The following is a 24142-nucleotide window of genomic DNA, read 5'->3' as shown; positions in this document are numbered from 1 at the left end:
CTAGCCATGATATAATATTTGTGGTTTCTATGAACATAATGAGTATCTACTGCCGAAATGGTTGCTTGTGCTCGACAAGAACACTTCCTCTTAGGATTCCAATTCGCCATCCGTGTTATACCCCTTGTCACACTGCAGAATTTATTCTATTGAATAATTCGAGGTGTATGAGTCGAATTCATCCAGAAAATTTTATATCTCGCAGTACCTAGATATTGGGTGGTTTGAGGACATCAATCATATTCTCGTTGCCATCGTATGATTTGGCTGCCACTAGATATCCGTCTGTAAATGAAACCGTATCGAGTAGTGCAAGCATGTGTTTCTCTTACGCCGTGTCTGTCTTGAGCCATACTGTAGATCCCGATTCGTTCCTTAGGTGCTGCTGCACTAGTCCATTTTAATACCGTCATTGGCTTTCTCCATCACATCCCTGAAGCTCTCTATGTTTAACATTAATCCGGCAATCCTCGACACCAACCTTGAACCCAAGGATCGCCAGGAGGCTGCGAGTTAAGCGTTAAGAGTGGCCCATAGGACATATCCACGACCCACCATAAGCGCTAGATGGTAAAGTTGATTCCATCTACTAGACGCGAGAATTGATGAATTCATGTCGACAAGGCGAATAGATATAAAAAAAACTCATATACGAGGACCCTTAATAACAAGAAGGTACATGCAACGTGCTAAAATCTGGGGGAGCCGCGGCTTTACCTGCTTTTTTCTAGTTTTCCCCGCTCGATATCTCCAGATCTAAATTGATATCTGCTGAATGCTTGGCATATAGTGTAGTCACAAGTTCAAGTGTAGTAGTAAAATAGGAACTAGATTTGGTTGAGTACATACAGCAGTCCCTGCAGCTTTATCACGGCTTGTCGCCACCAATGGGATAGGAGTTGACACCGCAAGAAGATGCCGAGCAGATTCCAGTAATACTAACGCCAGGATGGCTGGTTAAAATGTGGTGTGGCCCTCGGCGCTTCATTTAATTATCGTGATACCGTAAGCTCCACACACACATTTTCTCTCTACCCCTAGGCTGCTGTATGACTAACTGTCTAGTTGCGCAACGAGATAGGCGGAACGCATTTGAGTTCGTATGTGAAGCACCACCATTGAGGATTACCCATGCGAAACTCTACGGGGATGAATTAATCATACCAACAATATGCTTATTGGAATCGAGAACTTTCGATCAAAGTACGTCTTATGCGTCTAGCCCAAGCCCACGGCCCTTCTCGCGTTACAATCCCTTACCTAGGACGCGGACTTCCTAAAATGGAAAACCAATACGGATTCTTTAACGGTTTGGAAAGTTTAAACGTAAAAACAGGGCCTTTACCCGGACAAACGAACGAACACATACGAGGATGGCCCCGATCAAACCCGACCAACCAAAGATGTTCCTCTCCTCCAAGTTTAGAAGCCAAAAGCCCCTCCTAATCCTTGTCGATGATCTCATCGAGCGTCACCCACTCACCATCCCATAGCCCCGTAGCGCAGACGATTCCACTAGTACAATTTAATGAGCAAATAGGGGCCACGCTAAAAAGAAACCACTCAAAAATCCGGGAGAAAGATTGGGAGGACCGTTTTACCATCATCCATCATCGCCAATACAAATATGCATTTCTTGCCGGGGTTCAGGGGCCTTGGGGTTACATTCGATCGAGTGTTGGGTCATTGCCTTGTGTGATTACGTACCCTGTCAGTTCTATCCCTTCTTTTCTTGTGAATGGCTTTTTTCGATGAAGCCGATTGTTTGTTGGTCGTATTCAGTTTGTGTTGAATTCCGCCTTTTTATTCTATCCATTCAAAACCAATAATGGTTTGCACGATATTGGACTTGTATGCTTCATTAAATCATAGATATTGCGGGGATCGATCCACGAAGAAACTCCGCCTCTCCGCCCTCTCCACCTCATCATAGGTCTTCTAGGCCTCTAGCGCAAGCCGTCTTGCTCGTACGTTTAGTATCAACACGGTCTCTCATGTCCACTTAATAAGAATACCCCCATTCATTCGGAGGGATGGCACATTAGCCAATCAGTGTGTCGATTCTCCTGTCGCTCAGTGGCCTCCTGTTCAGGCTTGACGTGTCGATCTCTACTCTTCCTAACTCGGATCAACCCAGTAGTACAGAGGTTGGGAAATCCATCGAGTGCTTCCCCAGGTTTTAACGTCGCAATCTAATTGATGTTGCATAATAAACTTAAGCCTCAGTATTCCACAAGGTTATCGATACTTCGGGTACATAACGCATTCGCCGCCGCGTATAAGAGAGTTCTTAGAAGTCGCGTTGCGATACTTGGCAACGTTGCCGCCGTTTCGCCCGGGCCACCTAGATATCCACCTATCACATAAAATGGGTAGTTGCGAACTCAGTTCTCAACACTTCCTTGTGGAGATCGATATAACGCATGTATGCGATCACGTCTTAATCGCAACGTGACTCGAAATCGATTATTCCAGGACAACAAGGTCGTGGTTAAACGGCTAACCCCTTGAGGAGTTCCTCCACTTTCTTACATGCCCTGAAGTCCAAAGTCGATCCTCGACCCTCCGGAGCCAAACATAGATCCACTCTCATACAGATGTCTGTTCAAGGGGCTACTTACGACTCCATTCTTTAGATAAGGCCGAATTCGAGTTAGCTCATTGGGCAGGCTGGGGAGTCTCGGCATAAGCAAGGCTATGTATTTTCACGAGATTCGTTGCCGTTCATAGTCGGGTACGGGATGGTCCACAACCATCGGGGTGAAATCTTACGATGTTCCTGGACACTGTATCAAGTTTTGTAATAAGCCTAGAGAGTTCATACCTAGGTACTGCATACCCTAAAATTCCACTTTCATCTAACCAGGGGGAGATAGGTAACGAGGCCTCCGGCTCAACGCCCAATTTGGATCGTGAGTCTTCCTGTTCCTCTTGGGCAACAATCTCGATTCTTCCGGCTTTAGCGGGCCGATTATACAGCGGCCGGAATTATTTTTTCTGGGGCTTCCTATCTAATGCTAACTCGCTACATTATACTCCGACATAAGCGGTAAGTTGTAAGTTTTGACCTTGTTACTTCATGAAAAGGACCGAAGAAATTTTTTCATTTTTTATTTGTCTTGGAACAACGCCACGATCCTTTTTACCCTTCAATCTCAAAAAGCTAGGGATACAATAAGGCAACGTGCCAAAACGCACCATTTCTGCTGCTCGAGAGAAGAAAAAAAAGTTGGGTGCTAACTTCCATCCGCTTATCAGATAGCCGTCGGCGTGATCTCCCGATTTCATTATCTATTATGTGGGGCCGACTTATCCCGAAGCCTTTGATAACGATTGGCTAAAAATGGATTTCAGCAAGTCACGATGCCGGTCAAAACGTGGCCATGTTATCTAAGGCAAAGCAAAGGGGAAAAATACAATGAAAGTTTGTTGAGTGGTTGATGTAAGCAAGGAGGATTATAGGGAGAAAATCACATACCGACCATTTTTTATTGGAACCGGAAGCTTACTTAATAAGGGAAAAGCATTCATTTGTTGTCTAAGGGGTATGGGTATCTAACTGTCGTCACAAGCCACGAGGCCCTCCCGATGTCACAACCCGCGCAGGTACTAAGTACCTCACTGCGCCATCCATATTTACCACCTCATTAACTATCGTATGGCCCTGATAGGGCGCATATATCATGAAAAACATCGAAAAAGCAGGCCTCATATCTCCCCATGCAGCATAATCATCTCTCATTCGTAAACCGGTTGCTGTACCGATCGCAGGGGTATGTCGAGTAAAGACAAACGAAGGCAAAGGAAAAGGAAAAAGAAATGACGAAATGTCGTAACGGCGGCATGTCGATCTTATCGAGTAGTGGCTATGGGAAGTGTTAGGCTTCTACGTCGTACTCTTCCTCAATTAGCGCGCGTTGCTGACGGTAGTCCTTGAGAAGGCGCTTCGTGCTAGAGATAAAATCCTGGTGTAGAGTCTCAAGCTGAAATAGCTTCTCCTCTAGCATGCTTATACGCTTGGTGAGCCTTTCTTCATGCTCTTCGTCGGATATGCGCTTTCGCTTGCTACTGGTGGCGGCGGGCCGACCGTAGATCTCCTCGGGAAATTCATCAGCATCGAAACGCGAGGCTTCGTTGGAGCGGTAGCCTGACAAGGCGTTCTGCTGGACCCCTTCCTGGAACACGGCGGGGTGCATGCTCGATGGCTCGCTGCGCTGGCGGTCCTGGTCTTGGTCTTGGTCTTGGTCGCCTAATGAATCGTCTTGGCCACCGCCATAGAAATCTTCATATTCTTGATCAAGACTTTCGTCCATGTCTTGTTCTAACTCACGAATACCCTCGGTGCTCTTGGGGAAGAAGTCAGCGGTAATCTTGGCCCTATTCTCCTCGTACACCCGTAAATCGTGGACGCCGTCAGCTCGGAGCGTATCGTCAACGTTAGCGTCGGTGACGATTTCTGGCCAATTGTACTGTTTCAGAACCATATCCATGATGAGGACAATGGCGGTGGAAGCAGTGCGCTTCTTAGCGATGGAGTATTCCAAAGACTGGGATGTCTCTCGAATCTTATAATGGGCGCGGCAAATTTCGTAGTCGATTCGATTGAATCCGTTAGGACGAAGCGCGTGAATGGTATAGTTGGCTTTGAAGTTTGAGCCAAGAGGGGGGAGCTCGCTATCATGCTTTTGCGTCACACGACGATAGTACAGTTGGCGAGAGAAGGTCTTGTCCGGGAGGTAGATTCGACGGAGATGTCGTTCGACATACCAACGGTACTTGGCGCAATGACGACTATCGATGCCGCTGGCGATTAAGTCGAGCTCGTAGTTTTTGCCCGGGGCGTTGATATCATCGCCTACAGTCGCCATCTTTGCCGGCGTCTGAATTGCTACCGGTAATTGGTGGCTAGCGACCTAGTTGCCTGAAAGATCGAGTGGGGTTAGTATCCTTCATTAAAGGGTAGCGGTCAGGTTATATTAAGCAGGCGTACCTTTACGGAAGGACTTAATTGGATGCCCAATAGGTGAGAAGGACTCGCCTGATTTAAAGAGAGGCGCCTCGGGTCGAATGGTAAGGAAGGAAGGTAACGGCGATGAGGGCGATGAAGGCGACGAAGGCGATAAGTGTATTGGTAATACACTCGAGTGTGTGAAATGCAGTGGTGAGGTGATCTCCTCTACAATCGAAAAAGAGTCGCGAGGAATTACTCAAGGAACCGATCTTGGGAGAGCTAGGTCTTATTTCGGTGTGGATGAGAATGATTTAGATGGTGAGGAGGGATTAGGGATTGGGGATTAGGGTGGAAGTATGGGGTGAGAAGGAAAGTTAAAAAATATTTTCTTCGAGGGTTTGCATTGTCTTCTCGCCTTCCTTTTGCATTTGAGAAGTTGTCTTCGTTCTTGCTGACTGGGTGTGTTGTGGGAAACAATTACGTCGTTCTATCCTATCTTGTAGGATAGAAGTAGCGAGTAGGCAAAACGGTTACTGTAATCCACAGTGCATGTGTACCTAAAGGACCAGTAAACGTTAGACACCAGAGGCCTAATGGCCCCCCAAACAGTTCTAATTGCAGTTTCGCTCTTTCCTTGAGAATATTACCAGCAAACGATTAGAATCCTAGACCTGGAGCTCTGGAGGTGACTTCCTCTTGATATAACGCACGGGCCTCAATATAACCCGACCACTCAGTTCGTCGGTAGTTACGAAGGACTCTAGGGGAATGGCGAAGCTCCTTTGCTACGTACCTACCCAAGCATGCAAAACATATGTTTTTCAGTCGCTACTCATTCCAAATACAGTGCCATCGTCACCTACAACTTTGGAATTACATGAGTGAAGGTAGCCCTACCTCCCTAAAAGTTATTATCACGGTTATGCATCGTTACGCGCAATTGTTAACGACTACATGCTAACGACTACATACTAACAATAGAAATATCAGCATTGAATCCTTTCAAAAATATGTCTTGGGGAGATTGATATTTTTTTAGTACATCCATTATTAGAGATTGCGGATAGACCACCATAATACTAGAATTCTCACCAGAATCCTAGGTCTACTATACACTGGATACGATAGACGGGCATTTAAGGTTGGATATTTACCGGATTGCCTAGGTATCGTCCTGTCGGATACCTCAATAAACTTCAGCACATGGCGTTGACTGGGGATATCGTTTCTGTCCGCAACCTAGATTCCTACCCGTCCACGTGTGCGTTAGCGTCTGCATACTTAAGTTTGTATGCACGTTCAAGGTGGCTGCATGTGCAGTTCGCATTTATTAAGATTTCCAGCAGGTCGTAACAGAAAATTGTAATTGAGAATACACACGTAGAAACTAAAGGAAGATTGAAGAAATACCTAGGTGCATTTCTATCAATCAAGGTAGATGATAGAAATGTGGATAGATACCTAGGTATGTTATTATGGTGGATGTCGTTGCTCTAGGTGTGCATGGTGGATGAGCTACCGGATAGATATTATTGATCATTTTCAGGGTCGAAGTTGGAATCAATTGTTACGTGCATGCATTCATGGGATTTCTCCGGGCCGTGGTCAATTACGTGGTTGATTTTATCGTAAGGTGTATTGTGGGTGTATCGTAGGAGCGAAATGATCATAGGGAGAGCACGATGTGTAGATTTGTAGATCGCGAATAATGCACATATCCCGAATGCGTTAGTAAGCTCGGTTAAAGTCTTATCGAACACTAGCGTTAAACCTTATCTCTTGAGTCACGTGTAGCTTTTAAGCTTTATGGCCCTAAACGTTACTGTCGACTAAGATAACGACTCGGTTAAGTTCTTATCGTTAGCTCTTTGAAAGTCTTATCGATTAAAGTGTGGCGTTTAAGCCTCATAAATTTAAAGGTAGTTACCTACTAGCTTCGTTCCTTCCTTCCTTCCAGACAACGTCTATAGAGATCCGTGCACAAAAGTCAGTTACTTGCTTATCGTTAGCACATTAAACCTTATCTCTTAGAAATGTCAACTTCACGATTTTAAACTTTACATTCATACCAGGTAGGTAGGTACCTGCATTAACTGGTTAGCTATAGATTTATCGGTAGCTCTTTACGAACGTTATATCTCAAAACCGTGCACCTGCATACTTCATGAATTCAAACATCATTGACTAGGTAACTTCTCGGCCTATTTCCCCTTTTTCAATTTAGAGGAAGGAGGTTACATAAATCGGAAGCCGTATTTCCGATTTATGTCGTACAACATCTCGCCTATCCACCTTAAGATTATGTCGTCACCTACAAGGTACCCAAGTATCGCATCTTGATTTTCTTTTTATTTTTGCTTATTCCTCTCTATTTCCCCTCTTTCGAAATTCTGCGAGGCGCCCTAATAAACCTCTAGAATTTCTAGCTAGAAGGTACTTATTAGTACCGTAGAATACTCATGTTCATAGGTATTTGTGGTCCTCTTTTTTTTCAGCTGCAACCAAAATGCCGGGTTCCGAGAGACTGGGCCCTCGGCCAGATCCGCGCCTAGGAGGATCGACATCAACCTATAATCGCCAGGATGTCATCTCCCAACTGGAGTCCTTCTACACATTTCTTCCCCATATACCCGCTGCTGCTGTTCATAAGCCTCCCGCTGACGGCTGGCCATCCATCACAGCTGAGACGCTCGGTTTTCAGAATAAATCTCCTGAAGTTATCGAGTTGCTACGTCGGCTGCCGTATATCGATATTAATAGCGACCCTGATACTCACCCCTGGATTGCACCTGAAGCTTTCCCATGCGACTATCGCGTCGTGGCACGCAAGGATCTGAGTTCACGTGATACTCCAGGCTGGGTCCTAAATGTGCGACATGATGCGGGATTCCTTGCTCATAATGCTTCGGACGATGATCGTGGCATCGGTTCGCGGTTCGAGATAAGGGAAGAGACGTGGCCGCCATGGGTAGTACAATTGACGACGGGTACCGACCGCGAGGGTGCGTGTTATATGCTCGACACTACAGATGGCACTGTGACGATGTACTGCGTAAGTAAGTATTTGTATGACCCCACCTACGCAAAGGACGACCCGCGGGCGTGGCGCGACCGGATGTGTGATTTTGAGACACGGACACTAGCAAATCAGCTCAACGAATGGCGTCGTCAATATTGCGACATGATCTTACTAGGATTACCGAATGTGGATAGAGGTGATTACCCGAGTTTATTCGTTCGGAGGGAAGGGGATGGTTCGGAAAGTTTTGAATGGCAAGAAACCGAGGTGAGTTAGTGTGGCAGCCTACCTTATTAGGCGTCTATTTTGACTGATGATTTGTTCTTAGGAGTTACGGAGTATCTATCGTGAGCATGGCTGGCCGGATAATTACGACAAGGAGCGCTGTCATAGGGCACTCGAAAAATGGTGGCGTAAGTGAAATTATTGTGTCATCTTAACGCATGTCAAAGCGTCACGGACATCATGATCCCAGTTCTTCTCATTTCTTTACGAGACGATTATCGAAATAACCTTCAACTCGTCCCCCATCGCTATATTAATCCTATGGGTGATTGTGGCTGTATGGACATCCCACTCTACATATTAGATATAAGGCTTAGTTACCTCTATCCGCACGACCAGTTCTAGCAGGAAATGCAGGTCCCACAAAATCGGACCCAGGTCGACTCGGCGATTCAACACCATCCGCGTCTGCCGCAGCTGTGGTCGCAGATGCAGTAGCGGCAGCTTCTACTTCTAGAGGTGCGGTTGGGAATGCCCTCTCTCTCACTGTGGCTACTATAGCTCTTAGAGCTTCTAGTTCCCGCGAACACGTTTCGTCAGCACAATCTTCAAAGCCAAATTCGTCTCGCAGCTCGGCCGGCGTGGCCGCGCGCGTTGAGTTGGAGTCAACGATAACCAGTTTATCCAGAGCCTCAACCCAGTCGCGCTTCTTACGGCTAGGAGGACTCGCCCAGCCGGCTCTCGATGCTGCTTCGGCCGGATGAGCGTTAAACCACTGGTCTTCATTGAGCAGCACGAAACCGGGATGAGAGGTACCGTCAATTTCGGGTTGGCACTCGTTATCTTGCAGGCCGTCATCTGCTAAATTTGGAAGGTTCACAAAGTCCATAGTGAAGCGGCGGCGGTTATAAACAGCGCGCATTCGATGGAGGGTTGTTTCTACAGCCCGACGACCTGGGCCTTTTGTGATTATGGCGTTATCTCTGTCTAGGTCATATTCCGCGACTCGTTTACAGCCGGCGAAGAGATTTCCCGCATTCTTATTGTCTTGGGCGTCCAGGAGACGGATTTTCTGGCCCCGGTCGGCTAGTGGGCGTGCATCCAGCGCTGGAACCTTGGAAGGTATCGCTGCCCAGCCGTCGTTAAAGTCGCATATAGCTGCCGGTGGATACTCATCGGGCGAACAGTCTTGCTGTTCCATAAAGGGCTTATATCCTTTCAAATTGCGCTGTTGCGTCCATCTTTTACTCACGGGGCGGCCTTTGCCGTCTGGCTTTGGGTAGTATGGACAGGTTAACGTGGCATAACCTGGATTATGTTGTATGATTGAACGGTAGTTTAAGCACGCCTGTGGATGAGAGAGGGGCAAGCTATCATCACCATCACAGATGATTGGGTCTGGGGGTTGCCTGAAATTATCGACGATTTCTGTTATCGTGGTCTTATGGAGTGGCTTGATACAGTCTGCTCTCTTCATATTTTTAGGACAGCTGTCGCTGCTCGTTTTGGCACGGGTCTAGTATACCGGTCAGTCACTAACGCCTTCGCACCGCGGTGTTCAACTTGGGAGGGATAAAATGGATGTTGCAACTTACGTGGCTTGATTCTGGGGGTCGAGATTCCCGAGTCGCGGATGGCTTATCCAGGGTGAGGGTGTGCTTTTTCCCAAATACTTTGAAGACAGCTTTCCCCTCCTTCTCTACCCCCTTCACGCACAGTTGGATTAGAGCTGGGGTAGCAGCAATCTCAGCAATATCGGCAATCTCGCCTGTGGAAAGGACGGTCCTAGTTAGCTCCAGTTTTCTGTCAAGTTCTTGTGGGTGGGAAAGATCCTACCGAAAATAGGTATGGCAGCTTCTATCAGCTCCAATGGCGCCAGAAGAGCAGGTACTGCTAGGCGACAGAAAGCTTTGGCTGCTATGTCTAGAGCAGCCTGCTCGGCCGCGGCTTCGGCTGCCTCCTTAGCTGCATCAACGGCCTTGTCCTTTAAGTCGCTCACGGAAGGAGATGGCTTGAAGTCTTTGCAACAGAAACTTTGTATGCCTCCGGTGCAAGTACGATCCCCTGATTTCTGGTGGCTGTTGGTGTCTTGGACTACCTCGGTTTCGCCATCGTCACAACCGCCCATGCAAGATAATCCAACTCCACGATATCCACGCCATTGGCATGTTCCCATACGTGTACCGTCCGCGCAGCAAAGCGAGCGATATTGGTTCGCCTTACAACGATCGTTAGTGGATAGCTTGCCAGGTTGGCCGTTCACTAGAACGCTGAAGTTAGTCTGTGATGGTGAATGCTCTCGATTCGGGCTACATACTCTGCGCGACCTCGTTGGTCCCCTTCTTGCAACTTTCGTTACAGTCAGTCGTATAGCATGTGATACCGGCGGCAATATCATCACTGCTCTGTTTCGCATCGGCTTGGTCTTGCGTAGTGATTCCTGGTGCCGGGGCTAGCCCATTATCGGAATTCTGATCAACTTGATCCATCGCCCAGATCTGCGGTATATTGTTAGTCATCGCTTGGGATCCTTGGAGCCGGGGCCGGATCAAAGAGGATTTCTGAGGTCATTACCATAGTACCTCCAAGACAGCGCGAGTTCGCGAACTTTCGCTTCTGGTCAAATGTATCGTCATCATCATATGATACCCACTGATTGCTATCCCAAGTAATCCACTTGACCTCGGCGGTTTTATCCCATACGGGGTTTAACTTGTTAGTCGATATGACATCCTTGATTTCTTGCAACGTCAAGATTCCGCTAGCATCGGAGCATGGTCCTATTAGAAATCGCGGATTAGATCCCCTGGAACTTCGGAAGGCAAAGCGCAAGAAGGTATCGTCTAACCTGCGTTGGCACCCCCTGAAAATTCGCAAACACCATTCGGTGTGTTGCAAGAAGGGTCAGATAAAGTGAAACTCCTTCCATACTATATCGAGGTGTCAGCTATCGCTTCGTTATCATTTATTATGACTTGTTGGTGCTCTTACCCATCCAAGCCCCAGCACAACTTTTGCTGGCGGGACGCCGGCGCGCCACAACAGGTCAAGACCCATATCAATTTCAGTAACGTTCGTGTGCGGCGCAATATGCGGACCGAGAGCTTTGGATTGGGCGTCCCAAACCCCATGTACTTTGAAGTACGAGTCAACAAAGTAATCCCTAAAAATCGAGTATATACTATATATACGTACGGTCATAAGTCATAAAGTTGAACCAATCAACGTTAGCATGGATGGAGCCTAAATCGAAATGCTGAAGATACCAGTAAGATGTTGGAAGGGTTAAAGATATGCCATATCTGTCGCCTATACGAAATCAATTAGTTTCCCGACGAAGACAATTGTCTACAAATGTGGGAATGGGAGTACAAACCGAAGGCGGACCTCAGCTCCTTGACTAAGCTGACATAGTTTGCTTTATCGGCCGTAATGCCACCGCGATCATCGGCCTGAGGGTATTCCCAATCCAGGTCAACCCCATCAAAGCCATAATGGTCCATGAAGCTAATTAATCCGCCGATGAATTTCTTTCGATTCCCTGCGGAACTGGTCATTTCGCTGAAAGCGGAGCGGGTTGGACCCGGGTCGGTAAACGACCAACCACCCACGGAAACCCAAGTCTCAAGTCCAGTATGCTTGTCTTTGAGCGCCGTGAACCGACCCAGGAGCACCCCAGTGCTGCTGTCCATAGGTGCAATCTCGAACGACTTTGGATCAAAGAAGGCAAAGGCAAAATTTATGTGCGTGAATCCATTCAGGTTGAGATCTTCAGGGGTGGCGGCCTGGCATTTACGGGTAGCGGACCACGCCTCGTAATAACCTATCGTCCTCTTCGCTATAGAGTTACCACCGCATGATGGCCGGTTGACATCTCCGCAGCCGCCAAAGCCTTTTTGACAGCCAGTGCCACAAAAGTCGGATGTAGACCCGCAGAAACTGAATGACTCTAGAGTTAGCATTTTGAGCATGCTCCCGTCGACTCCTATATACCTGGCTAGGTATTGTGGGTGTTTTATTGATGATGGCTATATAAACTCACCCGAACTTAGAGCAGCACACGTTTAGAGGGCAATTCTGCTGGCCTGATTTACCGTATTGACCGCATTCAGCCTTTGCGTCACAATTGGACGTACAATTACCTTGAGATTGTCGTTAATATTGTGCTTATGCTTTCCATCACGAGGCGGGAGCTTAATTGCATACCAGTACCGCATTCGCCGGGCGAATATCCACATAGGTTATTGTTCTTCCCGCCACAACAGGCAGCATTATCGCAAGGTGTATCGGCATTGCAAGTTCCTACGGGAAGAGCTCGACTGTCTAGAAGAGACGAGGAGAGTAAAGTGGCCGACTCGAAATGATTTAATTTGACGCCAGCAATATCAATGCCCTTATAAGGGACTGAGCTGACCCCAATCGCATAAAGAAGCACCAGGAAGAAGAACATCTTGGGAAACCATGCGGTTCAAAAAACCACAACCCTCTTGATGCTTGGGGGATCCAGCTGTGTGCTATCTATTCATTTTCTAACACACGTTGCCCTTCCTTACCCCACCAAATGAAGCCACGGCCCCTTTTTACATATCACTTGTCACAGATAAGGTGATCGTACCTGAATGTAAGATCATGAGGGATTAGTGGCGCGATCTAGACGCTGACAGATGCTTCACCCGCCCGCCTAGATCGTTCGTTGAGGGTCGAATTGAGACGGTATTACCAACGTGATATTAATTGACATGCCTAATATCGTCTGTTGGCTCTCTAGCGAACTATATGGGCTTCAATAGCTTGTGACTAGTGGGTAACATTCTGCATACCGGTGTGTAGAAACACACCACGTGGTGGCATCGTGTCACCATAAGCTTACCATTGCCATATATTTGCTTTTATCTCTTGAAAATATTAGATATGACAGTCCAGAATTGGTAACGGAGTGGGAGCTTGCTTGAGGTTCTAATGGATATGTCTTCTCAGATATCCCGATCTTCTCCCTTGAGATGGTCGGTATTCTGTAGCTCTACAGGACACTTTGACATCGTATTCCGACGTTCTTAGACGTAAACATGATGAATCCTGCGGCCGCCAGCCTTGTGCTATTGCTTCTAGCGCAATTTGTTTGGTCATTCAACATGTATCCAAACATAGACCCAGACAAGCTTGCTAGAGCTCTGAATATTTCCAGCGACTGCGTCGTTGCCTTGTGAGTGTGCACTCAGCATCAACAGTCTCAAGGCCCCTATTATAAGCGAATCTAACTATCTTCGTAGAAATCGAACCCTCCCAGAATGTGACCAAGACCTTTTCCAAATGGTTGGTGATTTCGAAAACTTCTGGTGGGAAGATGACAATATCACGACGCTATGTTTGGGCAATTGCCAAAAGAATACTTCAGACTGGATGTTTGATCTCTATTCAGAATGCAATGGAGATTATATCTCGGCGTATGGCAAGCAGCTTGCGGCGAGTTCTATTGGGGAGCGTTACAATGATGGCATGAATCTCGTATGCCAGCCCTCAAAGTAAGTAGCTACGCATAGGAAGACATAAATCAGAAAGGAACCAAAGCTGAGAGACGGGGAATATAGCTCCGCAAATTTTACCTGGTGTCTTACCGAGTCGCAAGAATGGGTAGGCTCTGATATAGTTCGGGTGGATTGCTCTGTGAACCCCGGAGACCCTACGTGTGGTGGTGATGCTTCGGAAATACCTGCCGCAAATATGCGCATGGCAAATATCTATAGCGATGATATCGTAAGTCTCACCTACAGCTATAAACCAGGCCTAATTAGGTAGGCTGACAACAGGGGTCCGGCAAGCTATGCAATGAATGCTTCATTGCGTTGCTCTACGAGCGTGTAACGTCTAGTCTTTTAACCAATGAGGACTATTCCGACTACCTCGTTGACCAGCTCCAGGACATAGGAGATATATGTAGTACTAGCATTCGCCCACTCACCTTACGCGCTATTACCACATATGATCCCGCACCCCCAATAACTTCAATCTCTCTCAATAATGGTTCTACGCCGACGACATCAATACCACCGGCCGCAATCACTTGCGCAGGCCAGACAGTATCAAGTGGCTCCGGGTGCGACGGTCTATCTACTCAATATGGTATTGCTACTGGGGATTTACAGGTCGCAACTAATAGCAGCACCTGTCAAGTCACCGCCGCCGTATGTCTTCCAGCGGCCTGTACTGTACAGCAAGTTGCAAACGGACAGACATGGTAAGTCTTGACTGTGAGAAGGCGCACGCAAATGGACATTGTTTCTAATGCTAAATCTTTATAGTGACACTCTTGCTTCGAGCTTCAAGATAACAGCGGTCCAGTTCCTTAGCTGGAACCGAAATATTTTGGGACTGTGTGATAATCCCACGTTGGGCCAATATGTCTGCGCTAGGTAAGAAAACATCCTGAGCCGACGAGAAACTGGAAAACCCCCTAACTACAGTTTCTTCATCTAGCGCGCCCGGAACTAACAGCAGCTACGTACTACCACCGCCGCCACTTGGTACCGACGCCGATGCTGGAAATCAACAGAGGGGCGGTCCGGGAGGCGTCGTAACACCAACTTCTACCGTTTCAACAACCATAACGGATCCCGCATCTCAAGGGTCAGCCTCAGCGCCATCACCAACACAAGACGGCCTCGTAAGCAACTGCAACAATTACGCCATCGTGAAAACCGGCGATACCTGTTTTGACTTTGCGAAAGACCATGGCGTAACTACGGACCAACTCTACGCATGTAAGCACGTCCGAGCTCTACACTCAAAAAAAAAAAAACAAGACCAAAGCTTTTTTTATGAAGACTAATAACTTTGCTAGGGAACCCTGTGCTCGGCCTCAACGGTGCCAACTGCTCGACCAACTTCTGGGCAAGCGAATACTATTGCATCGGAGTCTGGGCAACAGCTACTACGTCCGTGACTGCCCCCGGACCGACGCAATCGGGCATCGTCGCCAACTGCGATAAATACGCTCAGACGCAGCAAGGCGACGGTTGCGACACATTCGCGTCGCGGAATAGTATTTCCAATGCGCAGCTGTACGCGTGGAACGCGGTGTTAGGGAGCAAGGGAGAGAACTGCGGATCGTCGCTTTGGGCCAATGAGTGGTATTGTGTGGGTATATCGGCACCGCCGGCTTCTCCTACCACTAGTACCCGTAGTAGTAGTACGACGAAGGTGACAGCTCCAGGTCCGACGCAGACTGGTATTGCGGACAATTGCAACAAGTACGCCGAGGCGGCTGTAGGCGACACATGTAGTGGTTTCGCGACGAAGAATGGTATTACTACCACACAGCTGTACGCTTGGAATACGGTATTAGGCGCCAATGGGGAGAATTGTGCCTCGTCGTTTTGGGGGAATGAGTATTACTGCGTGGGTACCTCTTGATAACGGAGATGTCGAATTAGCTCCACAGAAATTCTCAAGTTATGATAATTAGAATAACGCCGTGCCCATCCCATGATGTCGATCCCAATGGTCGTATAAGTACCAAGGAGACTCACGAAGCCATAAACATATCTCATCCCTTCCATTTTTCAGGTAACCTTGAACCCATCCTAAGCTCCCAGAGTTTCCTGTCAAATCTTTGCTCCCTCAAAGCCACAGCATCACCCGCGTACTTAAAAGTCTTCCCGGACACCTGAACTGGAGCCCTCCCGTCCGTAAAATATATAAGACAAGGCGCAAGCTTATATGCATTTGTCTCATAGTATGCCAGTTTAAATTCGTGTTCAGGCGATTGTACTTCGTAAGCCATTCCAACGACTTCTTCTCCAGTCTCACCATCAATGAGTGCATTGTAATCTCCCCATTTCGTAAGTGAGTAGCCAATGATCTTGGCGGGACGCATAACGAGTTCGTAGTCTAGGTCAAGAACTCGCTTCAGAGTGGCGGGTTGTGTTAGAGTACCGTAGAAAAAGTAGAAAATAGGGGAATATTCCCGAGGGGGTTCTGGTGCTATCATAGTAGTCTCCCAGACATCCTCGCCAGCCGCTGCTAGACTGGCAAGATATTGAGAGGGTCTAGCAGCCATGGGTTTACGCTGCGTTTTAGGTTGCGGTGGAGGTTTTGTAGAAGTAAAGTTCATCATGTATGTAATATTAATTATGTACACTTAAACTGGTAGTAGGTATCTAAAGTTGAGTTATAATATTACATGAATATAAATATTCAAATGCTCATCATTGTGTGAACGGCGGAAGTTTACTTATATGCATCGATACAATGGCCTTGGAACACATGTAGCAAACAAGTATGCACTGACAATCCAATAAATCAATTCAACGCTCCACAGGACTTTTTCGCAGTGGCTTTGCAATGGCATGGACCCATCAGAGGTATTTACGCTTACCTAGGTAGTTATAGTGTCATCCCTTTCAGGGGTTACATACATTGCCCACTTGTCATAAGCAACAGATCGTCCCTTCAATTTAGCCTCATGAGATACTAGGTGGCATAGCCCATATATAAATATGGTAATCATAAAATGAACGGTGCAATTTCATATGACTAGGTACACACTATCGAGGTATTCCGTGTTGGACTGTAAGCACTTAGTTACTTATTTGGAGATTTCCCACCAACATTTTTGAAGATGCTCCTCCATATCCATTATCCTCCTTGTGTTCGAAGTATTTGTTACGGTAGAATAGAATACCTCGCCTGGTAAAAGCGCCACTGCCACAATGAACATAATCGACATCCACTTGTATCTATTACTTGTCCTAATCTTTCACGTATCGAGAGTGCAGTCTTGGACCCGTCTTTGCATATTACGTAAGCCCGATATGCGTTTACCGTATTAACCTAGTAACGACCTAGAGCCTTGAATATTTCCCAGGCTTCCGAGTCGTTTCTGACCTTCACTTGCTCGCAAACTTCTTGAAAGCGCCGATGAGGCTGCCCGTGCTAGCATCGTGGCCCTCACCATTACCGGGTTCGTCCAATTCCTTGAGAATCTTCTTGGCGAGCACCTTACCTAATTCGACGCCCCATTGGTCGAATGAGTTGATGTCCCAAATCGCGCCCTCGGTGAAAGTTAGGTGCTCGTAGTAGACGATTAAGGCACCTAGTTCGGCAGGTCCGATAACGTCACTAACGAGGACGCTGGTGGTCGGTCGGTTACCGAGGAAGACCTTGTGGGGGACTAGCTCGTCCGGTGTACCCTCGCTCTTAACTTGGTCTGGCGTCTTACCGATCATGAGAGCTTCAGCCTGGGCGAAATAGTTTGATGCCAGCATCTTTTGGTGTAGGTTGTTGGAGATGGGGTTGTGAGACTTGGCGGCGAGAATGAAGTCAGTGGGAATTAGCTTTGTACCTTGGTGGACAAGCTGGAAGAATGAGTGCTGGGCGTTGGTGCAGGGTTCACCGAATAGGATAGGGCCAGTAGTGTATTTTGCAGCAGAACCATCGGAGGTGATAGTCTTGCCGTTGGATTCCATGGAAAGTTGTTGTAAGTAGGCGGGGAATCGGTGTAAGTATTGGTCGAAGCTACATAAATCGTCAGTGCGGTTTCAAAATATTGTCCGAATTGGGGAACTTACGGTGCAACCAAGTGTGTTTGCGCGGCGAAAAAGTCGCTGTACCAAACACTCAAGAGACCACCAAGAACGGGGATGTTGTCCTTTAAAGGTGTTTCACGGAAGTGCTTATCCATAGCATGCGCACCAGCTAAGAACTTGTGGAAGTTATCGTAACCGATGTACAGAGCAACACTGAGGCCAATAGCACTCCAAACGGAGTATCGGCCACCAACCCAGCTCTCAAAGCCAAACATGTTCTTGCTGTCAATACCAAACTTAGTGACCTCGGACTCGTTGGTAGATAGGGCAACGAAATGCTTGGCGATTTCTCCCTTGCCACCGGTCTTCTCGAGGAACCATGACTTCGCGGTGTTTGCGTTTGTGGTAGTCTCGGCGGTGGTGAAGGTTTTAGAGGCAACGAGGAAGAGAGTTGTCTCAGGGTCGGAGTTAGCGAGGGCTTCAGCCATGTGAGTGCCGTCGATGTTGGAGACAAAGTGTAGAGTCATGTCCTTAGCACCGTAGTGTTTTAGGGCTTCGGTAACCATCACAGGTCCCCTATTATCTTGTTAGAAATCTGATTTACTTTTTACTTTGCATCGAAAATCTATTGTAGCTGTAAGTGTAGAGGGGCACTTACAAGTCGGAACCACCAATACCAATGTTGACAATGGTGGTTAGCTTCTTCCCCGTAAATCCCTTCCACTCTCCGCTTCTTACTTGTTCGGAGAACTCCTTCATGTGTTGTAGAACCTCGTTAACGCCACCCTTGTTGTTCATGACGTCCTGACCCTCAACCTTCATCTCCCAGCCGCCCACGTTGCGCAACGCGGTGTGGTAGACTGCTCGTTGTTCGGTGAAGTTGATCTTCTCTCCCGCGAACATAGCATCTCGCTTCTTCTCGAGGCCGGCCTCTTCTGCGAGCTTAACTAATAGGTTGATGGTCTCTTCGGTGACAAGGTTTTTGCTGAAATCGAATAGGATATCGGTACCAGAGGCATCGTTATGGAATGTTTTGCTGAACTTGTCGAAGCGGGATGGGTCGGAAGCAAAAGCTTCCTTCAAGACGAAGGTCTTGCCAACGGTCTTGTAGTGGTCCTCTAGGGAGGCCCATGTGGGCAACGAAACTGCTTGAGGCATCTTGTCTCTCGGGTGTTTGTTGGAGAAGTGTGAAGTACTGAAGCTGTAATTCTGCGTCAAGCAGTTCTTCAATTAGTAAATTATTTTGATTTTTCGTATATGTAAAATCGAAGGAAGAAAATAGACTTAATTTCTCAAAGGATTATGAGGCAAAAAGAAAAAGTGATTGCATGATATGCGTTTATTATAGTATCGTGGTAGTGGGACATCAACATGGGGGGCGACGCAATGCGGGCGGAGGATAGCGGGGCAACCCGAGCTGCCAATGTCACAACCACGTTTCACTTACCTCAACGAAGCTGAAGAAATCTTATGCAGCTCAATGATGCCTGTGAAGGTTTAGGTAAACTAGAAGAGGAAGACAGAATGAGGCTGAATATATATCTGTTATACCGGGACATATACAGGTATATTTATTGTCCGGTAAAGAAAGAAATTACAGGTGGGGTGATGGTTTAGTTTATGATGATGGTGGATGAGTGAGCGACATTTCTTCCCTAAGCCGTTAAGCTTCCAAGGTTATAGCTGATTAAACCCCTTAGCTGCTTTCCACTGAAAGTTTGCTAAGCTCGCTAAGCTACTTAGGCCATTCATTCATCCCACCTGCCCACCTGCTTCCATGTCTCTCTCTTTCTACCCCGCGCTAGTGACGTGATGCTTACATATGTACCTATATGAACCGGGAACCACGGCCAGGTTGAGTACCTATACGCATCCGAGTATACATGTATATACATGTAGCTTTTAGTTTACTTCCAACCAGGTAGCCGCGTTGTACATGTGTATGCATGCAAGACGGAATCCCGGATGCCATCGGATGTAACTTTCTATTCTATTTATGTACAAAAGTACTTGTACGGCGCCGACATTTACTAGCAGTGTACGCTTTTCCGGTAGGCGATATGGCCGGACATACAATTATATCACTCAATCACCACCATCGCCACCCCTAGATAGAAATAAAACCTCAAAAAATAATAGTAAGCTTCGGATCAAAAAGAAGAGACCGATCATTTTGGAAAATACAATCTCCCATGTATAGAGCCTTACTCATTCAATGAATAGCTAAGAGCACAATGAAAAGATATAGAATATTGGTAAAGGCAGCTTTCTTTTCCCAGCCTCGATCTTCTCTATCTACAGAGTTGCTATTGTCTCTTTTTGAGATCCCTAGAAAAGTGTAAGCTCGGAGGCATCATCAACACAATTCATGCCAAACTCCGATATGAAAGTGCTTCCAGCGTGGTTCAGCATCCCTTGTAAACATTTCGCCAACCACAGCACGACACAACAACACAGCACATCATCACAATCCATCATGATCGTGCTTTGCAATGAGTTCTAGTAACCACACTTTCCGCCTTAGCGCAAGCTCTACTAAAGCAATCTAGCCTCTCGGGCATCTTTATGTCTCAATCTTTGCTAGTGCCTCTTTCAACTCATACCCGTACTAGCTAGTCCTCTCCTAACGAGATGGATGTTATATCTATCCCGCCTCACCTCACCATAGTATCATAACCGAATGAAGGTTCGACATTTTATCGTCGATCTTGGATGCTGCCTACGAACGAAGGGTCCTTAACACTGCCGCCGGCATCACCAAGCCCAGCGATTGGTCGATTGTAACTGAATCCCTGGAACACCTCTTGCGCTGTCTGCGATAATACTGGTCCCTCAACGTACGAGTCTTGTGGTACTTCCGACGTAAACTCCTGGTCGAAATTGCCCGTATCAAGTGCGTCGATCTGGAAAGCGGTTAGGAAACAAGGATACTACTAATATGAATTCGAATATACTTACAACATTAGGCTTGAACGTCGGCTCATATTTGCGCTGTAACAATTTACGCCAGTCGATGGCGTGGAAGAAAGGATGCGCCTTAATCTCAGCGCTGCCTGCAGCTCCTAATCGCTCCTCGGGGTTACGGCTGAGTAATTTGGACAGTAGATCTTTGGCCGCTGGGGGAACGATATCGGCGCTGGGGAAATGAAGGGGTTCCGATAGAATCTTGCGGTACATCTCATTGGTGTTCTCGTCGTAGAATGGTGGGAGACCTGTAAGCATTTCATAAAGAAGAACTCCTAGGGTCCACCAATCCACGGTCTTGTTGTAGCCTTTGCCCATAAGTAGTTCCGGTGCTAGATACTCGGGTGTACCGCAAAACGTGTTAGTTCGGTCCTCATCCTTCATATCCAGTTTACAGAGACCGAAATCGCAAAGGGCGATATGACCTTGGTAATCGAGGAGGATATTCTCGGGCTTGAGATCTCGATAGATGACGTTGAACCCGTGTAGACATTCCAGGGCGCAGAGGAGCTCGGCCGTGTAAAATCGTGCTCGGTTAACATCGAATCGCTGCTCCTTCTGGAGATGGTGGAACAATTCTCCGCCGTTGACGAAAGCCAACACGAAGTACAGCTTCTCTGGGGATTGGAAGGTAAACTTCAAGGGTACAATGAAGGGATTGTTAATCTGCGCCAGCACAGATCTTTCGGCCAAGGTATGGGCGACCTCAGATCTCGAAATAATATGCGCCTTGCGAATAGTCTTAAGCGCATAGATTCGGCTAGTATCCTTCTTTCGTACCTGCATGACCTTGCCGAAACTGCCCTTGCCGACTACCTTGAGAAGCTCAAAGTCCTCAATCTTTAGCTTGCCCGCGCGGTTCTCGACGTATTCCACACCAATCTTGAGCTTGCCAGCACCGTATTGGACGTCAACCCATTCAACTCCGCTGTGCCCAAGCTCACGCTCCCGATTGTGGAATTCAGCCGCGGCCTTCTCGCGATCCTTCTTGCTGGCCTTAGGGTCCTCCACGAAAGTTCGCTTTTCCTCGAACCTGGGGGAGATTCGAACCACTCCTAGGAAGATATCTTGGCTTCGTCCCGAGCCTGGGGGTGCGGTGGGATTTCGCATGTATAGGTGGACGTTAAGATCCGTGACTCGAGACACATCGAACTTGTACTGGGTGTTATCACCGGCCCAGAAGGGATTCTCCGGGTTGCCGGAGACCGAGTTCACAAAAACTTGGACCTTATCAAAATCCAATAGAGCGTACGGTAGATATTTGCTAGAAATCCGACCGTGGTTAGAAGGTATACCGGTGAAGCCGCCTGCTGATGTTTGAGGTCTGCCGTTCGCAAATGATCCCGCCACTGTTCTCTGAGAGGATCCCGGTCGTACAGAGCCGACGTTCAGGGCGTTCCCTGTCGACATGGAGCCTTGGCCATGTTGGGAGAAGGCGTTACGATGTTGTTCGGGGAGGGCGAAATTCTGACCCTCGTGTAGCGTGACTACAAGAATACCGGGTTTGGGAGGCTTGACGACGGGTTCCTGTACCATATGTTCTGAAGCAGCTGCACGACAAAGTGTAAATAAGCATTCGGTATGATATTATACGGGTATTCAAGTACGAACCGATTGCATGATCGCTGGGAGTAGGAGTGGCAGAGGTCGGGATGGGGCTCTTCTCATCCTTCTCTGTGATGGTGGAAGTGGAGGGATTTCGAGAGAAGGTGCTCGTAAGGGGACCCAGATGGGTATCTTTTAATTCTAATAAATCAACATGTTAGTAGAATGGCCTATGGTGCTGTAGCGTCTGAGGAGTAGTCGCTTCAGGTGGGGATGAGCTAGCACGCGAGAGCAACTACACGATAATAGGACATTCAAATTGAAGACGTACTCTTGGTAAGTTTCCACGACATTTTCCAACGATTCCCTGATCTCGGATGGTAAAATGAAGTTTATTATAGGAAGTCGGTGAAGGTCGCAAAGACCCAAAAGTAGGAAGAAATACAAGGAATTGGTTGTAAAAGAGGAGACGGCGATATCTCAGAACCAAAGACAACCGGCGTCCCTTATCGACTCGTCGCAATGCACCAAGGGAGGAAGGAATAAAGATGGAAAAGATGGGGAAGAAATGGAAAAGAGAAGAAAAAAGGGAAGGAAGTGTTTTTTATGAGGAGGTGGCTGAGGAAGTAGAAGCAATGAATGTCAAATTTCTACTTTAGGATGGATGTGGTTATGGTTTGAGTTGGGTTGATCATGAATCAATTGGAAAAGGTCAAAGACCTGAAGTTGACAAGGTCAATGTTTCGGTTCATGGGCGGTTCATGGGCGCTGAAGGGTGGGCGCGGACTAGTAAGGTATGGGTTAAGGTATGGGGGGGTTGATCATCGGGCGTATCACAGGCGGTCGATACGGCTTGGAACCTTTGGAAATTCAAAGTAGGGGGGAAAGTAGGGGGAAGTTTTAGGGGGGTTTGGTTTTGTCTTACTGCTGTAGATTAAAAGATTAGGAGGGTTTTAGCGTGATACCTGACCTCCAGGGCTATGAGGACCACCGCTTATGAACGATAAGAGGTAACCCAGCACGTAAGTCCAGTACTTGTAAAATAAGGCGGGGTAGCACGGTAGCACATGAGTAGGAGCAAAGACCATGAGCGGTTTCTAGAATTAATAAGATTAATAAGATATCCTTCCCGCCCCTTCTTCAATGTACCCGTCCCGCTGTGTCGGTATCTTCCTATCCGTACAATATACCTCGCAATCCACCAGACTTATGTAAGTCAGCAAATAAATACGAACTCGGATGCATATCCAATCCAACACTGCGCCACCAGAAATTTATATATACATATACCATCACGATCTAAGATGGGAAAATACGAATAGAAATGCAAATTAGCTATGATACCCCCTACGGATACACACATACAGATAGTGATTATTGTATCTAATTTACGCAATCAAAAGTACGCCGCTTTAAAAGGAGATCGTGGCGGAGTAATTCAGGGGCTGGTACAAAATAAATTATCTCAGACCGGGCTACTTTTCAATCATTTGAAATTTGAGACTCTTTGTGATTATGAGCCAAGTAAGGCAAGTAAAAATAGACCAACAAAGGGCTAGAACATTTAAATCCAAATCAAGCATAACCTCGGATTTTGTTTGGTCTTATGTCAAAGCAAATTAGTGACTCGCGATATACATCATATCAGATTTGATCTATGAGTTACGTTGACTCGTCACATAGAACTTTACCATAATTGTAGTTACGATATAATTATACCACATTTTGAGGCATCATATAGAAAATGCAAATATAGATTATCAGATATTCTCTTCTTTACTTACGTAGGTAGATGGTTACTTAGAAGCTATCATCGGGTTTCACTTGTACACAAGGACTATGCGGGTGGAGTAGAAGCCCTGAATTGGTAAGCTTTAATAAGTAACTAAACGTACGCGCAAGCCTTAACTCTAG

At 47.0% G+C, this 24142-nt stretch overlaps 7 protein-coding genes across 7 annotated transcripts; 2 read left to right on the top strand and 5 right to left on the bottom strand.

Moving 5' to 3' along the window:
* Positions 1-3878: 3878 nt before the first annotated feature.
* F4822DRAFT_435355 (uncharacterized protein) lies at positions 3879-4868 on the bottom strand (the record flags this gene model as incomplete). Its single annotated transcript, XM_051462159.1, has 1 exon — positions 3879-4868. One exon carries the CDS (start codon positions 4866-4868, stop codon positions 3879-3881), a length of 990 nt encoding a protein of 329 aa, XP_051308453.1.
* Positions 4869-7125: 2257 nt separating this feature from the next.
* F4822DRAFT_102343 (uncharacterized protein) lies at positions 7126-8684 on the top strand. Its single transcript, XM_051452336.1, has 2 exons — positions 7126-8237; positions 8299-8684. Exons 1-2 carry the CDS (start codon positions 7458-7460, stop codon positions 8389-8391), a joined length of 873 nt encoding a protein of 290 aa, XP_051308452.1. The 5' UTR covers positions 7126-7457; the 3' UTR covers positions 8392-8684.
* F4822DRAFT_439274 (family 18 glycosyl hydrolase) lies at positions 8569-12645 on the bottom strand (the record flags this gene model as incomplete). The annotated part of the gene is made up of 10 exons (XM_051462617.1): positions 8569-9711; positions 9791-9963; positions 10032-10457; positions 10513-10693; positions 10770-10975; positions 11044-11125; positions 11187-11329; positions 11391-11504; positions 11572-12087; positions 12402-12645. 10 exons carry the CDS (start codon positions 12643-12645, stop codon positions 8569-8571), a joined length of 3228 nt encoding a protein of 1075 aa, XP_051308451.1.
* Positions 12646-13327: 682 nt separating this feature from the next.
* Positions 13328-15936, top strand: F4822DRAFT_440959 (uncharacterized protein; the record flags this gene model as incomplete). The annotated part of the gene is made up of 7 exons (XM_051462813.1): positions 13328-13398; positions 13466-13717; positions 13784-13949; positions 14003-14430; positions 14495-14605; positions 14670-14953; positions 15034-15936. 7 exons carry the CDS (start codon positions 13328-13330, stop codon positions 15603-15605), a joined length of 1884 nt encoding a protein of 627 aa, XP_051308450.1. The 3' UTR covers positions 15606-15936.
* Positions 15739-16426, bottom strand: F4822DRAFT_440951 (uncharacterized protein; the record flags this gene model as incomplete). Its single annotated transcript, XM_051462812.1, has 1 exon — positions 15739-16426. The coding sequence occupies exon 1, from the start codon at positions 16306-16308 to the stop codon at positions 15739-15741; it is 570 nt and encodes a 189-aa protein (XP_051308449.1). The 5' UTR covers positions 16309-16426.
* Positions 16427-16874: 448 nt separating this feature from the next.
* Positions 16875-19070, bottom strand: F4822DRAFT_102178 (glucose-6-phosphate isomerase). The gene is made up of 3 exons (XM_051452335.1): positions 18378-19070; positions 17762-18295; positions 16875-17708 (listed from the first exon to the last, which is right to left on the bottom strand). Exons 1-3 carry the CDS (start codon positions 18875-18877, stop codon positions 17081-17083), a joined length of 1662 nt encoding a protein of 553 aa, XP_051308448.1. The 5' UTR covers positions 18878-19070; the 3' UTR covers positions 16875-17080.
* A 792-nt stretch (positions 19071-19862) lies between these two features.
* F4822DRAFT_423200 (Pkinase-domain-containing protein) lies at positions 19863-23321 on the bottom strand. Its single transcript, XM_051459951.1, has 4 exons — positions 22560-23321; positions 22295-22429; positions 20678-22233; positions 19863-20622 (listed from the first exon to the last, which is right to left on the bottom strand). Exons 1-4 carry the CDS (start codon positions 22579-22581, stop codon positions 20416-20418), a joined length of 1920 nt encoding a protein of 639 aa, XP_051308447.1. The 5' UTR covers positions 22582-23321; the 3' UTR covers positions 19863-20415.
* Between the last annotated feature and the right edge of the window lie 821 nt (positions 23322-24142).

The sequence above is a fragment of the Hypoxylon trugodes genome (assembly GCF_022578975.1).
Source record: "Hypoxylon trugodes strain CBS 135444 unplaced genomic scaffold F4822scaffold_14, whole genome shotgun sequence".
NCBI classification, from domain to species: Eukaryota; Fungi; Ascomycota; class Sordariomycetes; order Xylariales; family Hypoxylaceae; genus Hypoxylon; species Hypoxylon trugodes.
The sequence above is the reverse complement of the archived record's forward strand: the minus strand, read 5'-3'. Positions and strand labels throughout refer to the sequence as shown.

Excerpts from the sequence above, each read along its gene's own strand:
- F4822DRAFT_102343 (XM_051452336.1), top strand. The coding sequence starts at position 7,458 with ATGCCGGGTTCCGAGAGACTGGGCCCTCGGCCAGATCCGCGCCTAGGA. Across the intron at positions 8,238-8,298 it reads TTGAATGGCAAGAAACCGAG|GAGTTACGGAGTATCTATCG; the intron begins GTGAGTTAGTGT and ends ATTTGTTCTTAG.
- F4822DRAFT_423200 (XM_051459951.1), bottom strand. The coding sequence starts at position 22,581 with ATGTCGTGGAAACTTACCAAGA. Across the intron at positions 22,234-22,294 it reads TCCCAGCGATCATGCAATCG|CTGCTTCAGAACATATGGTA; the intron begins GTTCGTACTTGA and ends TTTGTCGTGCAG. Across the intron at positions 20,623-20,677 it reads CGACGTTCAAGCCTAATGTT|ATCGACGCACTTGATACGGG; the intron begins GTAAGTATATTC and ends ACCGCTTTCCAG.
- F4822DRAFT_102178 (XM_051452335.1), bottom strand. The coding sequence starts at position 18,877 with ATGCCTCAAGCAGTTTCGTTGCCCACATGGGCCTCCCTAGAGGACCAC. Across the intron at positions 18,296-18,377 it reads GGTATTGGTGGTTCCGACTT|GGGACCTGTGATGGTTACCG; the intron begins GTAAGTGCCCCT and ends ACAAGATAATAG. Across the intron at positions 17,709-17,761 it reads CAAACACACTTGGTTGCACC|CTTCGACCAATACTTACACC; the intron begins GTAAGTTCCCCA and ends CGATTTATGTAG.